Source organism: Engraulis encrasicolus, chromosome 14 (genome assembly GCF_034702125.1).
Source record: "Engraulis encrasicolus isolate BLACKSEA-1 chromosome 14, IST_EnEncr_1.0, whole genome shotgun sequence".
NCBI lineage: Eukaryota > Metazoa > Chordata > Actinopteri > Clupeiformes > Engraulidae > Engraulis > Engraulis encrasicolus.
In genome coordinates, this window is record NC_085870.1 from 16,031,875 (window position 1) to 16,050,551 (window position 18,677).

General features: G+C 44.4%; 1 protein-coding gene across 2 annotated transcripts; it reads left to right on the forward strand.

Moving 5' to 3' along the window:
- The first annotated feature begins 6,743 nt into the window (after positions 1–6,743).
- Positions 6,744–17,923, forward strand: atrip (ATR interacting protein). 2 transcript variants are annotated; one of them, XM_063215077.1, is made up of 13 exons: positions 6,744–7,692; positions 7,813–7,895; positions 8,230–8,400; positions 9,119–9,234; positions 9,909–10,051; positions 10,612–10,689; positions 11,670–11,796; positions 12,554–13,315; positions 14,644–14,786; positions 15,844–15,938; positions 16,147–16,233; positions 16,927–17,185; positions 17,753–17,923. In XM_063215077.1, the coding sequence occupies exons 1-13, from the start codon at positions 7,260–7,262 to the stop codon at positions 17,857–17,859; spliced, it is 2,604 nt and encodes an 867-aa protein (XP_063071147.1). In that variant the 5' UTR covers positions 6,744–7,259; the 3' UTR covers positions 17,860–17,923. The 2 variants fall into 2 exon arrangements, with proteins under 2 accessions (XP_063071147.1, XP_063071148.1); XM_063215078.1 differs by having other exon boundaries at positions 6,744–7,632.
- The last annotated feature ends 754 nt before the right edge of the window (positions 17,924–18,677 follow it).

Consider the following 18,677-nt stretch of genomic DNA (forward strand, 5'->3'; position numbering starts at 1 on the left):
AAAAATATTGTTCCCGGAACGGTTAATTTCGTTCCTGTCAGCTGATTACTCCCCATAGGCCTAACTGACGTTAACCAAGAAAGACGGAAGTGCAAATGAGTCAGCCTACATTCAAAACTGTTTATTCAAGCGGATGAAAAGAATATCCTCCAGAATTTTGTCATTCAGGGACGACCTAAGCGGAGAAGCAGAGAATAAACCTCAATGATGAAAATGTGCGCTCCACGCTGACTTGGGTCACGGGGAGCACTATGATGGACATTGTGAGTTTGTGCATATTTGAAGCAGCCATGGATGCCCAATAACGCCGAACATTGTTGCTGCGCTTTTCACGCGCTTCCCTGCAATGTCTTACAATAATGCAATGCAAACTCTGTCCTTTTGTATGACAGTGGTTTCTCTTAATTAAGATGTGGAGTGAAGACTTTGTAATCTACAGCTCTCTCTCCATTCAGTCAGAGAATGTCTGATGTCACATAGGACGTGAACCTGAGTCGTCATGGTAACATGCACAGGAAAATAATGACTTTTTTTTTAAGTTTGAGGAACGGTATTGACCGGTATTAACCGGTTCCCATTATTTTTCAATAAGTGTTCCTGTTCCAGAACATAAAAAATAATAACGTTTCCGGTTTCGTTTCTGTTCCCTGTAAAATACAAAAAGTTCCTGGTTTTCGTTTTCGTTCCTTGAACCGGTTCGAAGCCCTGCATATAACACAAGGTAATAATGAGGTTAAGTAATCTTCTAAAAATATTCAGAAAATACAATTAAGCAGTGGATAATTTCCTGTCAATTATCACGTAGCAAAACAGGAATCTCTTAAATTTAATGAATTACAGGTAAGTATCTGTATGAGCAGTTTTTTTTTGTTTTTGTTTTTTTTAAGTTAAGTAATTACGGTAAGCATCTCAGTTAAGCAAGGAAGGTAGGTAATTCATTTAAGTCACTGGGCAAGTATCTAGTCTCTGAATCTATCAGGCTTGTGAACTATACGCCCACTTAAAGTAACAGTCTTATCTGTAGTCTGGATCTGAGGAAGTCTTCCTCGCCGGCGAGTCGACTGGATGAGTCTGGCAGGTCTGGTCCCCCCGGAGCATCCGCCTCAGGTGACGAGTCTGGCAGGTCTGGTCCCCCCGGAGCATCCGCCTCAGGTGACGAGTCTGGCAGGTCTGGTCCCCCCGGAGCACCCGCCTCGGGAAACAAGTCTGGCAGGTCTGGTCCCCTCGGAGCATCCGCCTCAGGTGACGAGTCTGGCAGGTCTGGTCCCCTCCGAGCATCCGCCTCAGGTGACGAGTCTGGCAGGTCTGGTCCCCTCGGAGCACCCGCCTCAGGAGACGAGGCAGGTCTGGTCCCCCTGGAGCACCCGCCTCAGGAGACGAGGCAGGTCTGGCACCCTCGGAGCATCCGCCTCGGGAAACAAGTCTGGCAGGTCTGGTCCCCTCAGAGCACCCGCCTCAGGAGACGAGGCAGGTCTGGCACCCTCGGAGCATCTGCCTCGGGAAACAAGTCTGGCAGGTCTGGTCCCCTCGGAGCATCCGCCTCAGGTGACGAGTCTGGCAGGTCTGGTCCCCTCGGAGCACCCGTCTCGGGAAACGAATCTGCCAGGTCTGGTCCCCTCGGAGCACCCGCCTCGGGAAACGAGTCTGCCAGGTCTGATCCCCTCTGAGCACCTGCCGCAGGAGACGAGTTTGGCAGGTCTGGTCCTATCGGAGCACCCGCCTCGGGAAACGAGTCTGGTAGGCCTGGCACCCTCGGAGCAACCGCCTCAGGAGACGAGGCAGGTCTGGTCCCCTCAGAGCACCCGCCTCAGGAGACTAGGCAGGTCTGGTCCCCTTGGAGCATCCGCCTCAGGAGACGAGTTTGGCAGGTCTGGTCCCCTCGGAACATCCGCCTCAGGAGACGAGTCTGGCAGGTCTGGTCCCCTCGGAGCATCCGCCTCAGGTGACGAGTCTGGCAGGTCTGGTCCCCTCGGAGCACCCGCCTCAGGAAACGAGTTTGGCAGGTCTGGTCCCCTCGGAGCATCCACTTTCCATGATGGGTCTGGCGAGTCTTGCCGCTGCTGTAGTACACGGCTCCTCTGACGTCCCACCCAGGCAGGGACAACTTCACTGGTGTACGGCTTGAGTCGGTCGTGATGCATGATCTGACTGTGCTTAGTACCTTGGATCTCGTAGGTGACTGGGCCACGGCGAGCTGAGATGATGAAGGGGCCTGTCCACGGTGCCTGGAGCTTGGGGCATAGTCCTTTCCTTTTTATGTCATCCTTCACGTACACCAGGTCGCTGACACTGTAAGACTGTTCTTGTGCTTGTACTTCATATGTCTTCTGACGTTCCTGTGCAGTGACGAGATGTTGTCTCAGGTCTAGCTGGCCTGGCACCTGTGGAGCATCTACGTCAGGTGAAGCGTCGGGCAGGTCTTGGTGCTGAACACCCGGCACTGGTGGGGCATCTACTTCTAGTGATGGGTCTGGCGAGTCTTGGCGCTGCTGTAGCACACGGCTCCTCTGACGTCCCACCCAGGCAGGAACGACTTCACTGGTGTACGGCTTGAGTCGGATGTGATGCATTATCTTGCTGCGCTTAGCACCTTGGATCTCGTAGATGACGGGGCCACGTCGAGCTGAAATGATGAAGGGGCCTGTCCATGGTGCCTGGAGCTTAGGGCTTAATCCTTTCTTCCTTGTGTCATCCTTCACGTACACCAGATCGCCGACACTGTAAGACTGTTCTTGTGCTCTTACATTGTATGTCCTCTTCTGACGCTCCTGTGCCATGCGGAAATGTTTTCTCGCTGTCTGGTGGGCCTCAAGGTCTTCTTTGAGGTGGAAGAGGAAGTCGGCTACTCCCATCCGATCAGACTTGAGCTCTGCAGTGCCTGACTGAATGTCGTGGGGTTGGTGGACGTCTCGGCCGAACATGAGTTGGTTGGGTGAGAGAAGCCTGTGACTGCATGGCGGGAACTGCGGTAGGCGGAGGTAAGTAGTGGCAGGTGTTCGTCCCAATTTTTCTGATCTTTGTCCACATAGCACCTTATCATCTGAAGCAGAGTTTGGTTGAACCGTTCTACCTGACCATTAGAGGCGGGATGGTAGGGGGTTGTTCTGGTCTTTGTGATCTGCAGAAGCTTGCATACACTAGAGAACAGGCAGCTCTCGAAGTTACGGCCCTGGTCTGTGTGTAACTCGAGAGGAGAGCCAAAACGAGCAATGAATTCGTAGACCAGTTTCTTGGCTGTTGTTTCGGCCCCCTGGTCAGGAACCGCAAAGGCTTCAACCCACGTGGTGAATTGGTCAATTATGACGAGGATGTATTTGTTTCCTGAGCTTGATAAAGGAAAGGGTCCGAGGATGTCTAAGTGGAGACGGTCTAACGGTGCACCAGCTTGGTAACTTTGCAGTTGGGCTCGCTTTAGCGTTCCTGTCGCTTTGCTTCCCTTGCATTGGCACTTTTTCAGGAATAGATGAACGTCTTCTCGCATCCCATGCCAATGGTAGCCTTGGCGCAGCCGTTCCAGAGTCTTCAATTCTCCCAGGTGTCCAGAGTGAGGTGGGTTGTGGCAAGCCTGTAGAGCAACAACAGTGTTGGGTCTTGGTCTTCTCTCTCCCAGCGATAGAAGAGAACTCCTTGGCATCTCACAATCTGAGGCCAACACAGTCAGAATTTCCTCACTGCTGGGCTCTCGAGCATCACTTGGTCTTTAGAGGGAAGTGTGCTGGTGTCCTTCCACTGATGGAGAATATAGAGGATAGGATCAGCTTTCTGGAGTTGGGCAAGCTGGTCGTTGCTCACAGACTGCATCCAGTTGACTACTGGGGTGGTCGTTTGGGGTACTGGTGTCTGTGAGCACTGACAGTACTCTGGCATTACTTGCAACCTTGGCATGGTAACTCTGACAGGTACTTCCCAGCTTGGTAGCAGTCACATCAGTGCCTTGCCTTGACATGCCATCAGCGTTTGAGTGCTTGACGCCTGCTCTGTGCTCTATGCGGAGGTCGTATTGGCTCAACTCCTCCAGCCACCTGGCCAGTTGACCTTCAAGATACTTGAATCGGAAGAGCCAGGTGAGGCTGCCATGATCTGTTCGTAACAAGAACTTCTTTAGTAGGTAGTGACGGAACTGACGGGTAAAGTGCACCACAGCAAGAAGTTCACGTCAGGTGACGCAATACCTCTGCTGAGCTGGTGTAAGGTGACTGCTGCCATATGTCAGTACCCGCTCCTCTCCCCACTGGAGTTGTGACAGAACAGCTCCCACACTATGGTTGGATGCATCGGTATCGAGGATGTACTGGCCTTCTGCTATGGGGTATCCTAATACTGGGGCAGTTGTCAATTTCTTTGAGCTATGTGAAAGCCTCTTGATGGTGCTCAGTCCACTGAAACACAGCTCCTTTCTTTAACAGGTGGTGGAAAACATTTTTATTTATTCCCAAAAACATTCAAAAGGTTATACAACATCAGCAGACAGCTAGCAAACAGCGATACCTTTTGGGAAAACCTTTGGAGTAGGCCTATGCTCATTTTTTAAAAATGTAAACAAAAGTTGCCCCCATTAGAATAGCTCATATCTCGGATAGGGCTGGACCAAAAACTGCGGCGTCACCGGGTACTGATAAGTCAAGGGTAGCGTGAGCAATACAACAGCACATTGAAATTGGCAGGAGTTGCCCTTTAAGTGATTAACCTGGCAAAGTTAAGCTAGGAAGTGGCAAAACTGCTAGACAGCCCACATGTGTCATTTAATCTATAAAATGATGACTCCAGGCCTTTTATTACAGCGCCGTCAGTTGGTATTGGCACCAATTTTATTTACAAAATGTGCAATATATCCAGAAATAAATGGAAATATAAACAACTTTTACCAACAGGATCTTTTAATTGAAGTTCTAAAGATATTTAGAATAGCAAAGTATTTTTTTTCCAAATGCATTTTGTAATTTCAAGCAAAAACATGAAAAAGGGCATGTCCATGTATATTGGCACCCCTCCTTAACGGATTGAACTCACATCATTAGACAGCAAAAGCTGCCTCCAAAGGTTTTGGTATTCGTCTACGAGCTTCTTGCATTTCTCTAGTGGCATTTTGATATGTGCATTTGGGTGTGCTTTGGGTTTTTGTCTTGCTGGAGTGAACATGATCTTCACCTCAAAACAAGTGTTCTTGCACATGGTTACACATTTTCCTGCAAATGATGACACCTGTGATGCCTGTCATGATACCTGTGATATGGTCAAAGCCTCCAATACCTAATACATCAATGGGGTGACATAATATTATAGATTTGACACCATGCTTAATTTCTGGTAGGGTGTCCTTTTCCTTAAAGACTTTCTTGCAGAATATGCAAACGTGCTGTTAGTGTGCGTCACTGAAAAGCTGTACTATTGCTTCATCTGACCTTAACACATTCATAAAAGGGCTGTGCTTTCCCTGTATTCTTTTATACAGACTTCAGGTGTTCCCTTTTATGACTTTCATGAAGCAATGTGGTCTCCCTTTGCCTCAAACCAAAAACCAATACTTTGTGTAGTGTTTAACTCGTGACGCTTATTGAAATAAACCTCCCATAACAGTTCAAAGTTGACCTTCAGGTCTGTAGATGTTAGACCCTGTGTATTGTCATTATTTGCACAGACTTCTACAGACTTCTATCATAATTTCTTCCCTTAACCCCACATCCAAGGATGTTCTTCACAGCTCCCTGTTTGGCAGATTTCGGAATAACACAACACAGTGTTGGAAATTGTAAGGGTCTTTTGAGATGACCTTTTATTATTTGGAGGTCTTGTTCTTGCAAATAATTGTATTTCTGGTGTCCTCAGGCAGCCCCTCTGTCTTCACATTTGTCAAAGACGCACAAGATGTAACAGATGGCTATTTAAAACACAAATATAAAAAAATCCTGGCCTAATTCATGTCCTATGGGCAAAAGCACTTTGTCAAAGGTGATTCCCATATGTTATCTACCATATTTGAGTCAAATTAGGTTTCCACAATGGTATCCAGTAAAGGGTGCCAATATTCCAGGAGCTTGACCTTCTTCATTTTTTTCCCCTCTCGTAGTTTAGTATTCATTGCTGTTGATCATTTTTATATTTAGTATCAACCACAATCTATCTATAGAAAAATCATGGTTGACCTTATTATTTGTTGTCTGGAGATATGTCCCATAATGTGCTTAAGCTTCAAGGGTGCTAACTGGTGGCACTGTAGATGATTTACCACTACCTCTCAAGGTCAATTTAACCTGGTTTCAGTGGTGGACAAAGTAAAAGTAAAAGTACTTTCGTGGTGTAATTACAACAGTAGCACATACATAGCTGTTACACCGTTTACTCCATTTTACCTACCTATTGAGATAGACTTTGTTATTACTGAAAAACAATAAAAACCTAACAAGGACCCACCACAAACTCAACCCAACCTGTGCAGAATCAGCTTATCGTAAGACAAACATTGGTCTACTTTTACTCAGATAAGTTACCTTTGTTGGAAAGAAACTGTGTTTCTTTTTTTTTTCTTTTTTACTTTTACTTTTACTTTGTCCAGCACTGCCTGGTTTACTGAGACAGCTCCTTGAAGTACTCCCCTGGATCAGAAGTGTATCTTTAGGGAGATTGTCCAAGAAGGACTTTGGCTACCCCTAGTGGAGAAACTATAAAGTGGGAGCAACGAAGTAGCTCTAACCAAATTGTCCCTCAGAGGTTCCCGTACCGCCATAACGCTATTCAACCAATGAAATGCGCTATCAATGGACAACATTCTGCCGCTGCCTTGGACACACAAGCGTGGACTTTCAGTTCATAACATTCCCCTTTATTGTTCGCATAGAAGAGTAAAAGTACAATTTAATAGCGCATTAAAGGCTCGGATACCATTCGTAAACAAGGGAAATACGTTTATCAAAGTTATTCGGACGAAGAAAGAATTCCTGTCACGACAATGGCAAACTGCTGAACGCACTGGTTGAACGTTGAACTAGCTGCTGTTGAGCTAGAACTAGTCTACATCCTCACCAACTTCACCACTAAAGATGGGTACCGCCGCGCCACCTTATTACAGTTAGTCTGCTCAAGAATATTAAATCTGAATGTTATGCAGATCTCTGATGTAACTGACAGTTACCTTAAAGCACTGACTCTCCATCAAGATGGTTTCTTCGCCTGCCTGTTGGTCTTGGTGCACAGCGAAAGATCAAGTATGACGTTGTCTGTTTTTTCATGCTAACCTCTTTTTTCCCCTGCTCACGACACGGATGGATTACCCTCCAAGTAAACGTTCGAAATATGGCCACAATGTGGACCCTGACCCATTTTCGGACGATGAGGACTTTACTCAGGATGATTTCAATGAAATCGACCTAGCAGCATCACAAGTTGCCACCACGAGCGCTGCTGTCAGGGCTCAGGACGACTCTCGCGCTCCGTGGGGCAAGCCAGAGGGCAGGAAAACATTCTCCCTGTCCTCCAATCGTCCTGGACCAAGTGGCATCAGTGATGGACGTACAGTTACACCAAGACCAAGTGCCATTAGTGATGGACGTGCCGTCACACCAGGACCCAATGGCACCAGCCGAGGACGTACTGCCACATCAGGAGCAAGTGGTATCCGCCATGGAAGTACACATGGTTGTTGTTCCTCCTCCTCCTCTTCTTCCTCTAAGAAAATATCTCAAGTTGATTTGCTCAGTATGATCACAACATAACACATCTTATAGTCTAATACAATGCAGTTGTGTTTTAGGCCTACTCATAGGTCAAAGTCAAGGCTAATATGTCATTTTGTTTCCTTGCTTTCCTCGCTGATAGGATATGGCGACTCCTCCAAGACCGAGGAAAAACATAGCCACTACAGCAAGTTGGAAGCCCAACAAGCCTCTCTTTTGGAGAAGGTAGGTACATTCTGTCCATCCTCTGGTATTTTTCTAAAGAGTTGTCACCAGGAACACATATATGTGAATATTTTCTTAAGTAAAACGTTAAACCAATGTAGCCTTTAAAAGATAAATTCCTTTCCTTGTATGAAGAATTCTTTTCCTGTGCATATGAAGAAACTGACGGAAAAAAAAGCTGCAGTGCAGAGGGAGCACAGTAGCCCACAAATACTTTGATTTGAACAGGATCATTTTGTCCCGATATTTCAGAAATGAATGTATGAAGGAATGAATACATATGGCACTACACTACAGCCTCCCATCATGTGTGTCTTGTGTGTGTATATGGTAGATGAAGGGGATGGAGGAGGAGAACCTGATGAAGAACGGGGAGATCCGTGTGCTGCGGGACTCCCTGCGTCTGGCCAACCAGGAGAAGGAGCAGCAGAAGATGGCTCTGTACAACCAGGAGAGGGAGAGGGCCCAGGCACAGAGCGACAAGGAGAAGGAGCTCATGAAGAAGGTGGGTGCCCAGCGTTTCCCACAGATTTCTTGTTAGTCAAGGTTGTTAGTCAAGGTGGTGGGGTGTTAAAAGTATATATTTTTTGGTTAAGCAACTTTAGAAATTACATTTACAACATGAAATCTTTATCTTTGCAGGACACCTAGTCAAGGTAGTAGGTGTTTCTTTTTTGTAGAAGAAGATACCGCACACTCCATCGTGCCAAAACGTTGTTTTGTTAATAAATTGCAGCACGATGGACAAGAGTGCGGTATCTTCTTCTACAAAATTGATCTTGCACCCGCTACCTGCACCTCGAAACCTCTGGTGTGCGTTGGTTTCCTCCTTCAAAAGTAGGTGTTTCTTGTCAAGGTGGACTGGCCGCCCTAGCAATAAAGTGCTGGGGGAAACCCTGGTGCTGCTGTGAGGTGGGGCTGCCGTGGCCTAATGGTTAGGGAGATGGGTTTGAGATCAGAGGGTTGCACCCACTCTTCCACTCCCTACCACACTCCATGGCTGAGGTGCCCTTGAGCAAGGCACCTAACCACACACCGCACCAGGGACTGTAACCAATAACTTGAAGTCGCTATGGATAAAGAGCATCAGCTAAGTGTAATATAGGAATGTAATGTAATAGTAATAATAAAGTGTTATTTTAGAGCAGCGATTCTCAAACTTGATATTATTGTATTGCATTGGCGATAGTGGATTTCTGATAAGGTTGCCTCAATTTTTGCAGCTCCAGTCCCTACAGTCTGAGCTTCATTTTAAAGACGCAGAAATCAACAACATGAAGACCAAACTTCAGCAGTCTGAGAGAGGGAAGCACCCCGGAACACCTTCTGCCAAAAGCAGGTCAGCGTTAGTTATTTTGCATATGTCAGTATGGTTTGCAACCCTTTTCCAAAGGCTCTCAAAAGAAAACGGACAGGTGTCGGCGTCATGCTGAGAGTGCCTTCTTTTGTAAGTTGTCGAGCCACACAAGTTCCATTTTATGCAGACCAGAGGAAGGAACCTTGCTGCACCTGTGCTTGGAAATATATGAGGACTCTGTGAAATTCCACGATAATTTTTTTATGTTTTGATCATTTGAGCCCTCCAATTAATGATCATGCACTTAAATTTTTATAGTAGTTTTTTATAGTAGTTTATTTTTTATAGTATAATAGTTTTGCAGACAGACATTTCAAAGCATGTAAATAAAAAAAATATATACACATACATATAATGTGATGATCAAATGCAGACACCTTCAGCATCGGAAATTGTGTACGGGGTCCAGAAGGTGTACTGTAGGTCACCAATCACCTACCAGTGATTTTTAATTGAAAAAAAGAAATGTCTTGAAACATCCAGAACTTCATCTCTTTTGTGTTTGTGTGTGTTCTTACCACTGTGTCTTGATCCGAATAGTGACTATGTCTCTGAGTGTACTGTATGCTGATGTCACTACCCTCTGTTTGTCACCAGCCACAAAGATGACGGTGTGTGTGTGTGTGTGGTGTGTGCATTTCCGCTTATGTCACTAGCCCCAAGACTATGTCCTCAGCCGCTTTTTCCCAGGAGGCCACAAGTCGTGCTTCTCCAGGACCCAGTTCTTTTATCACCAAGGAGACCTTCACTGCACAGATACCCGTTCGACGCCCTTCTTCAAAATCTGCTCCTGAACCCGGTAGGCCCAAAAAGATTTTAAAGGTGCACCGTTTAAGATTGTGGCCAGAGTAGGTATTGCAACTATGTTGCTCATTGAAACTGTGCTGCCTTTTTCCAAATTTCAAAAGATCTTTTTATGAATATTAATAAATAGTAAACCAATATTTACTAGTCTGACCAAAGGACGGTAAGTTTTGCAGCTAAAAAGGCCCATTTCTGGACATTCAAAATGGCGGACCATGGAAAAGATCCCCCTTTTCATGTATGCAAAATGCAACTTTCCCAGTCATAATGATTACTTAGAATTTAATGGTGCTGGTAAGTATTTGTTAAAAAGGTAACATTTGTGAATGGGCAGCATGAATTCTGGAAATTAACTACTAAACATATTACAGTGCACCTTTAAAACATATACAGTACAGGAGCACTATTTTTTCCAATAAATATTGTGTTAATTACCAGTACATGCATTACTTATTAAATATAATTAAATTCAATGATTAAACCACATTTAATAAAGCACCATGAAAATCTGTATTTTTTAATCATCCTCATTGCTTTCTGTGTTGTTGTGATTAGCTTCCACCAAACAGACCAAAGCCAACACTGAAACAGAAACACCTGTGGATATGTGGCCACCCCCAAGGCTAAACCGAGGTGAGTTGGTTTCTTGCAAGCGATGCGGGAATGAATGATGCATATTTTATGCACTATGGGACAAGAATTGTATTAACTCTTGAGTTTAAAGTTAAATCAGTTTTGTCAAAATGTTAAGCAGAGTTGTCAAAACAGTTACGTAGTTGTAACGGCAACATTGATGTCATCATGTTGTGTTATCACCATGTTGGTCAAGACCATTGTAATACCGTTGTAAGAGCTAACCAACAAACAAAAGATAATGTGCAATAGCTTAGTTTTACAGGTATTTTATCTGACATTTTAAAGTAAATGTTTTGGATCAGTTATAAGCTTGATGCCTGTACTACATATCTGGGGAACTGGGTTCAAGGTCTGGGGTCAATTCTTCAAACCACTGTGTGGCTTTTCCATATACAGTATTTCCTGAATCTCTCTCAAACTATCCCATCACTAATGGCAAGAAAGTGAAAGTTCCAAGCCAACATTATGCACAAAGATAATTAAATTTACCTACATTTTGCCATCATGATACTTTCACAGTTGGATCAATGAGCTTTACTCTCATTTTCTTATTCACCTAGTGTTTGTTCACTAGATGATGGTTTCTACAAGACTATGAGCCTTCTCTTTATGACTGTATAATGAAGCGATTTGTGTGGGCCTTGGCACTCTGCATATCATCTCTACCAAGTCTGACCCTGTCTGTCTTTTTATGTCTTTTCATTATTATTTACGTACTTTTGGGTAGCTTTTTATTTTGACAATGACAAGGAAGATATGGCAGGGAATGGTTGAGACTAGGGAGAGAGAGAGAGAGAGATGTCGGGAGGTTCAGGAAAAGACCTCAGGCCAGAATCGAACCCAGGTCCCCGGCGTAGTAGTATGGTACCTTAGCCATTAGAGCCATTTGTGTTTTGTGTTTTTAAGTGATTCATGAGGGCCTAGCTGCTCTTCATATAATCCCCTACTGCCGTCTGATCCCCTTTGTCCAAATGCAGGCTCTGCACTGGTCAACTTGCTGCTGCAGCACCCTCTGGACCCCAGCTCTCTGGGCCTCTGCCACCTGCTGTGCCTCAGCCCAGACTCCCTGTCCAGCCTCATCCCCCAGTCCAACTCCATCTGCTTGTACGTACACACACACACACGTATGCGCACACGCACGCACACACACGCGCACACACACACACACACACACACACACACACACACACACACACACACACACACACACGCGCGCGCGAGAGTAAAAAGTATTTGATCCCTTGCTGATTTTGTTGGTTTGTCTACTAATAAAGAGATAATCAGTCTATAACTTTGATAGGTTGTAACTTCTGGATTTTCTTTTTGATATTCTGTCTCCCTATGTTAGAATACAAATACCATTCAAATTATAGACTGATCGTGTCATCATTAGTACACAAACCAACAAAATCAGCAAGAGATCAAAATACTACTCTCACTGTACACACACACACACACACACACACACACATACACACACACACACAGTTGAGTTTGATGGACATGACAGTGACCCCCTTCAATGATTACAAGCGCACTGTTTAAAAATGGACTGGATGGTTTGTTATCAATGTTATTTTATGTATATATTAGGCCATGTTCAAGATCCAGCAGTGTTCTAAGGGGATTTTGAGCAGGTTTTTTATCCCAAAAAAAAGAAAGACCATTTTGCCCTGTAAAGTGTCCTGGGTATTTTGAAAGTTAATAATAAAATAAAAATAATAAAACATATTATTGTTATTATCATTATTAAAAATGGTCAATAAAAGTATCTCATTGCATATATTTTAAGGCTTCTTCTAAGGTTTCACTATGTACTTGTATTGTTAACATGGTGTTTCTCCATTCCCCATATCTCCAGCAAGTCCTTGTGCACGCCTTCGTCCTCCTCGTCCCCAGCAGACCCATCGACTCCGCCCCGCGCCGGAGACCGCTTCAGCCGGCTACAGAGCCTCGCCATGGGGGGGCTGAGCTCGCTGGCCTCCAGCCATCAGCCCCCGCTCGCACGCTTCAATAACCCCTCGTCAGCCCGTCTGGCCGCCTCGCTCCAGAAGAGAACCCCGGGGGCGTCGCACCTTCTCCCCTTACTGGAGTACCACCTCAGCCTCTACTGCCAGACGCTGGCCGCCCTCGATGCCTCCTTGGCCAAGAGTCCTCTGCATGGGGGCCGTGGCATGTCGTGTCTCTCTGACTCCTCCTCCTCCTCCTCCAGTACCTTGTCGTCCAATCCGGAGGAGTGGCTGGCGTCTCAGGAAGACATGGCCTTGGCGTCCCTCAAGGCCCTAAGGCTCATCGTGTCTGAGAGCGACGAGGCAGTGAGCTCTCTGCTGGCCCCCACAGCACAGGACCTGGAGGCGATGACGGGCCCGGCTACCGCCGGTGCTATTACTGCTGCTGGACTCAGCAGTCCACAGCCAGGGTCCTCTACGGACTGTAACGCCATGCAGACGGACAGATCGGTACTAGCATTAGCTCCACAGCACCATCCACTACTTCGGTGGCTGGTGCAGCTGGCGGATCCAAGCTACACTGCCAGCGCCATCCAGAGGGAGTTGGTTGTAACTACAAGTCTTGGTGCACTGAGCTTGCTGGCGGAGCGGGCAAGTGAAGAACAGCTCCACAGGTTTGTGGGTAACACATCAGGCTTATACTGCCGTGCAGTAACTATGGCAACATTGAAATTGAGAAAAAAATCCTTGAAGTCATGATATTAGTTTGGATGTTATACATAGTTACTGCAAATTCGACATGGCAATATCTCTAAAACAGGACCCACCATTTCCAGTCTAAACTCAATTTTGACAAAATATGTATATTAGGGTGCCCCTGGAAAATGTAAAACTTTGCATTATCCAACTCTGCTCTTGCAGTATTGTTCCTTTGCACTATCAAAACTCCCTTTTAAATTTCTAGAACATGTGATTGATGTTAAAGGGTGGCACAATAGGCTTGACATTTTGAATGGTAGTGAATGGCCATTTTTAGCTTAATCTGTGCAAAGTGTATTTTGAGACTATTTCGATCAAAAACAGTAAGGGCAGTCATTTGGTAGAATGCTCCAGTTGCTTCTCCACTTCCCCAGGACATCAAAACCTCAACAAATGGCTAAAGGGTGGATATATGGGTGTTTGAACATGGCTAAAATATTAGCAAATGGGGGCTAAAACCTTGCTGAAGGGGCTCTAAAAAAGACGCACAGGGAATTTAAAATCTGGGAAAGCGGAGAGGGAACTGGAGCATTCCTCCAACTGATTCTCTTTACTAGTTTTGAACAAAATAGTGTAAAAACACTAATGTCAAGCATATTGTGCCACCCTTTAACATCAACCAAAATCGCTAAGATTTTACAAGGGTGTTATGTTATTACAAAGGAACAATTTTGCAAAAGCAGAGCAGGATTTTCAAACGTTGGGGCGTTTGATGCACCCTAATATATATATATATTTAGTGCACTTACAGTATACCGTGCTCCATTTGGTCAGTCTATTTCCTAGTCGGCCAATTCCTGCTGACTAGTCAGATGACATTTCCACTTTTGGGGCATTTTTGGCCTTTATTACGATAGTGCAGTGAAGAGTTGGACAGGAAGTGAGTGGGAGAGTGACAGGGAAGGGCCGGCAAAGGACCCAAGCCGGAATGGAAACCTGGGTCAGCCATGTACGAGTGACCTACCGTACAGTGCCACGGTAGGGCCGACATTTCCACTTGTCAATGCACACAGCTACTTTGAAAATGTGATCCAACTGCAAATGGAATGTGGCATTTGTAAAGGCCCTTTTATCAATGAAGATCTATCCATTTCCACTTTCACAATGTGTCCTCGTATCGTTTATTTTTAAGCCATATTATGTTCATGAATGAAGATAACTTAACTGGATTTCACACCTCAACCATCATTTCCATATGCTTACTAAAGGTAAATGTGTTTCCTCTGCTTTCCTGTCTGTGTAGGTTTGACTGTGTCCTGACCAACCCGACCATGACACAGTGCTTATCTTCTGGCTCAACATACAACACTGTACTTCTTACTCTGCGACTTTTGACCATATTGGTCAGCAGCGATGACGTCTTGGGAAAGCTAATCTCTCATCAATGTGAGTGGGTCAGCATTAGCCTGATTATCATCGACTTTCAAATCTTTTCCAGATTTGGTCTTACCAAGAGAATAACAATTAACATTTCCCATACGGTGTGGCTGAATCGCCTCCCTTGGTTTGCTACTAGTTGTTTGCTTCCCGACAAAGTGGGAGGAGTTCCCGATTTTTCCGGAGCTCAGAAACGATATTTGTAGGGCTGGGTAAAATAATTGAGTTAATCGATAATCGATAGAATCGAATCGAAATTCACATAATCAATTCACAGGGCACAAAATCCTGTTTCTTTTTGATCTTTTTGTTTAATACAGGTCTATGGAAAATACCCAGTAGGTATTAGTCAATTAGGCCTAGGCCTACTTATTACAAATTAGCAATCTGTTAACACTGTCAAGCCACAGCCCTTTGACATTTTTTATATAAAAATAGGCAACAGCATCTTTTGGGGGAAATCCTGGCACCAAGAAGGGAACGGATTGAATCGATTCAGAATGCATCTAATCAAATCGAATTGAATCGTGATTAATCGATTCAAATCCCTAAGAATCGAAATCGAATCGATACAGGAACATGGCTGCGATACCCAGCCCTAGATATTTGTATTCTGTATTTGTACTCCTTTGTACAAACGATATTTGTACTCCTGGCGGGCCTGACTAGAAGCAACGCTGAAGATGTTGCGTCACTAGGAGGGCACACCTTGGCTAGGTCAGCATGTCAGTGAATAAACATTAAAAGTAGAGTAGAGAGTGGATACAGTTTATTGATCCACAACAAAAATGAAGGTGTCCAGCAGGATTCTGATAATAGACGTTGCACAGATCAAACATGCAGCACACATCGGCATGCATACATACAAACATTCACTAGCAGAAAAAAGTCATGTTCATCACATGAATGTTTAGCTGAATATGCATTTAACACTATGCACAAAACCAGGAACTTCAGAATTGTCAGCTAATTATATGTGACCATTTCAATTGTAATGTAAATGTAATCTAATACTGTATGTAAATGTATCTAATACAATTTATTATGTTATGTTTTTGTCTTACAGATCCTTGTCCCTTTCTCAAAGTATTCAAATATGTAGTCTCGAGACCAGATAAGAGTATTACCAATAAGGATCTCTGGATGAAACTAGAGATAGAGGTATGACATTACTGATTAAGACACAGGCACATTATTTGTTGTTGGTCAAGTATGATAGTGTTCATATTTTTTTAATCAATACCACGTGCGTACTGCCATTCTAACCACCATTCCTTTCTTACCGGTAATTTCAATATCAGTTTCATAGTCATTTTGTGAGACCTGTTGTAAAGTTAATGGTATGATCAGATGCATTTTCTTTTGACAGGTGATCCGGTTTTTGTCTACATTGTTTTGCCAGAGGTCGTTCCTATGGGCAACATTCTTTGAGTCGTCGTGTCAGTGCAACAGCGAGGTACGGTACACGTTTATGACTTCTTGGCCCACATGTTGTTGACATCATGTTGAAAAGTCAATGCAACTGGGATTTTTCCTCCATATACAGTAAGTACTGTATTTGTAGAATGAAGTTGAATATTTGTATTTTTCTGATATATTTGTATATAATATCACTGCTGACATTCACAGCATTTATCATCCACAATCAAGACGAGGCTGCTGATGATTACAATGGGCCTGCTTTATCTTTAGAAATGTTAACCATCATAAGACCCACCTTCTGTTATACATTTGTTCCTGAAGCTCAGCAAACAGCGAATTGCGGAGCAACGAAGTGCACTAAAAGGCTAATTAAATATTTTTGAAATCATTTCAAAATTGTGTAACAAAGTCCCTGTCCTTGTTATACCCCTGTCCTCTTTTTTCAACGTCATTTGACTAAGTGGTAAAATTTGACACCGATATCTTGGTCGCCTAAGCCTTGACCCTTCCCTAAACCAAATCAGGGAAGTTATGTTGCTGCAAGGGCAGGGTTTGGAGTGCAGCGGCAGTTTTAAACGCCATAGGCATTCTCGCGGCGACCAATATTGCCAATATAGTCAAAAAGTGATGCTTCATAATGATGCTATGTTTGTGTGTGTGTGTGGGGATTTGTGCACGCGTGTGTGCATGTGTGCCTGTCTGTGTGCGTATGTGTGTGTCCCCCCAGGTGGTGCGAACGCTGGTGGTGCTGCTCCACAGGGAGGTTCTGCTGCTGCACCAGGCCATGTGGCGCCAGGGCAAGAGCGCCAGCTGGGCGGTGCCCGGCGTGACGGTGGTGCGGGAGGGGCTGGTGGCGCTGGGCTGGCTGGTGCAGTACGACTCCAACTTCCACGACCACAGCCTGGAGGTCATGCACATGTACGAGCAGATGGTGCCCATCATACGAGACACCTTCCAGAAGTTCCCAAACATCAAGGAGAGTGAAGGTATGGAACTTCTCTTAGATAACACCACATGACATTATAATTAGACATCAAGTTAATTGTCACACACATTATATCATCGGAGACACCTTCCAGAAGTTCCCCAACGTCAAGGAGAGCGAAGGTACTGTAGGGCTCCTCTGGGATATTATTAAATTGCATGACATTATGTTAGATTTTAAGTTAATGGTCATAAATATTGCATCATCAGAGATGCCTTCTACAGTAGATGTTGAAGCCAAGATGTTGGTCCTGTTATCACAGAAGTATCCAACTGGTAAGGCTGATATTGGATGAGCCTGGTTGATCACAAAGCTGGAAAATGCAATGAAAATGGGGAATGAAAAGCATTGACTATATCACTGTGAAAGTGCAACACTGCCCTCCAAAGAAAAAAGCAGTAACTGTGCAGAGCTCCAAACTGAGTAAAATGACTTAAAAAAGTCTGAGTAGTTTTGGGTAGACATTTCCACATTTATTGCATTTAAACTCTGCAGTTACTGTCGTTTTGCTTTGTAGGGCAGAACAGGTGTCAACCATCTTAACAGTATTTTTTTTCTTCCATTGTAGAACTAGCACTGGACGAAGTCTGTGGGTTTGGCTCAGAGAATGTAGAAGACATGGACATGGATGAAGGCAATTCAGAGTCAGCCTCAGGGATGGATTCATATACTTGATAAATGTAATGTGTCTGTCTTTTTTTCTATAAAATAATAAACCTGAATAAATGTCAGAAATGTTCAGGCTGGGCGGGTATTATTGCTCCTTTAAGCTGAACGTCTGCACTTTTGACACACACACACACACACACACACACACACACACACACGGCAGAGCTGAGGTATAGAATACAGTATAGCATCATTGCTCCAATCCTCAACCTGGGCTTGTGGTATCATGCGGTCTGTCGCCAGTGACACTTTGCAACGTCATTGCAAGGCTGCAAGCACAAGGGTGTATGGGATGTGTAAGGACCAGTGGCATCTTAGTGGCACGTTTTAGCATTTACTTGGACCCTTTGTGACCTTTCTGTAAAATCTTGCACATGCAACTGATGAATTATTTATGTGTGGTTACTGAATTGTTTAGTCATATTACTTGTTACACCAATGTCACTACGTAGGATCAGTTAGAAAATACCTCAAATGGATTTTTTTCCATTGTGCATATGGGAGAAAATGACAATTTGTTTCACTTACTGCTTTACATCAGGTGGCAAAACATTAACTACCATACATTAACTGTTATTGAAATATGGGAGGCAGGGAACCTGCAGAGATGTCTATCCATGCCACATGTACTTTAAATTCTTGAACCTGATTTATACGGTTAGATGGGTGTAATCTTGTCACCTAACTGTTCTTGTGTAGTATCCTGCAATCCTCAAACGCTACACAACTACTTGAAACCAAGTAAGATGCCTTGGCATGGTCTCTCTACGGGATGCTGGTGGCTTGGGAGTTCGTAGTACCATTAACTCCATAGCTTTTACTTT

Excerpts from the sequence above, each read along its gene's own strand:
- atrip (XM_063215077.1), top strand. The coding sequence starts at position 7,260 with ATGGATTACCCTCCAAGTAAACGTTCGAAATATGGCCACAATGTGGAC. Across the intron at positions 14,787-15,843 it reads AAAGCTAATCTCTCATCAAT|ATCCTTGTCCCTTTCTCAAA; the intron begins GTGAGTGGGTCA and ends TTTGTCTTACAG. Across the intron at positions 16,234-16,926 it reads CGTGTCAGTGCAACAGCGAG|GTGGTGCGAACGCTGGTGGT; the intron begins GTACGGTACACG and ends GTGTCCCCCCAG.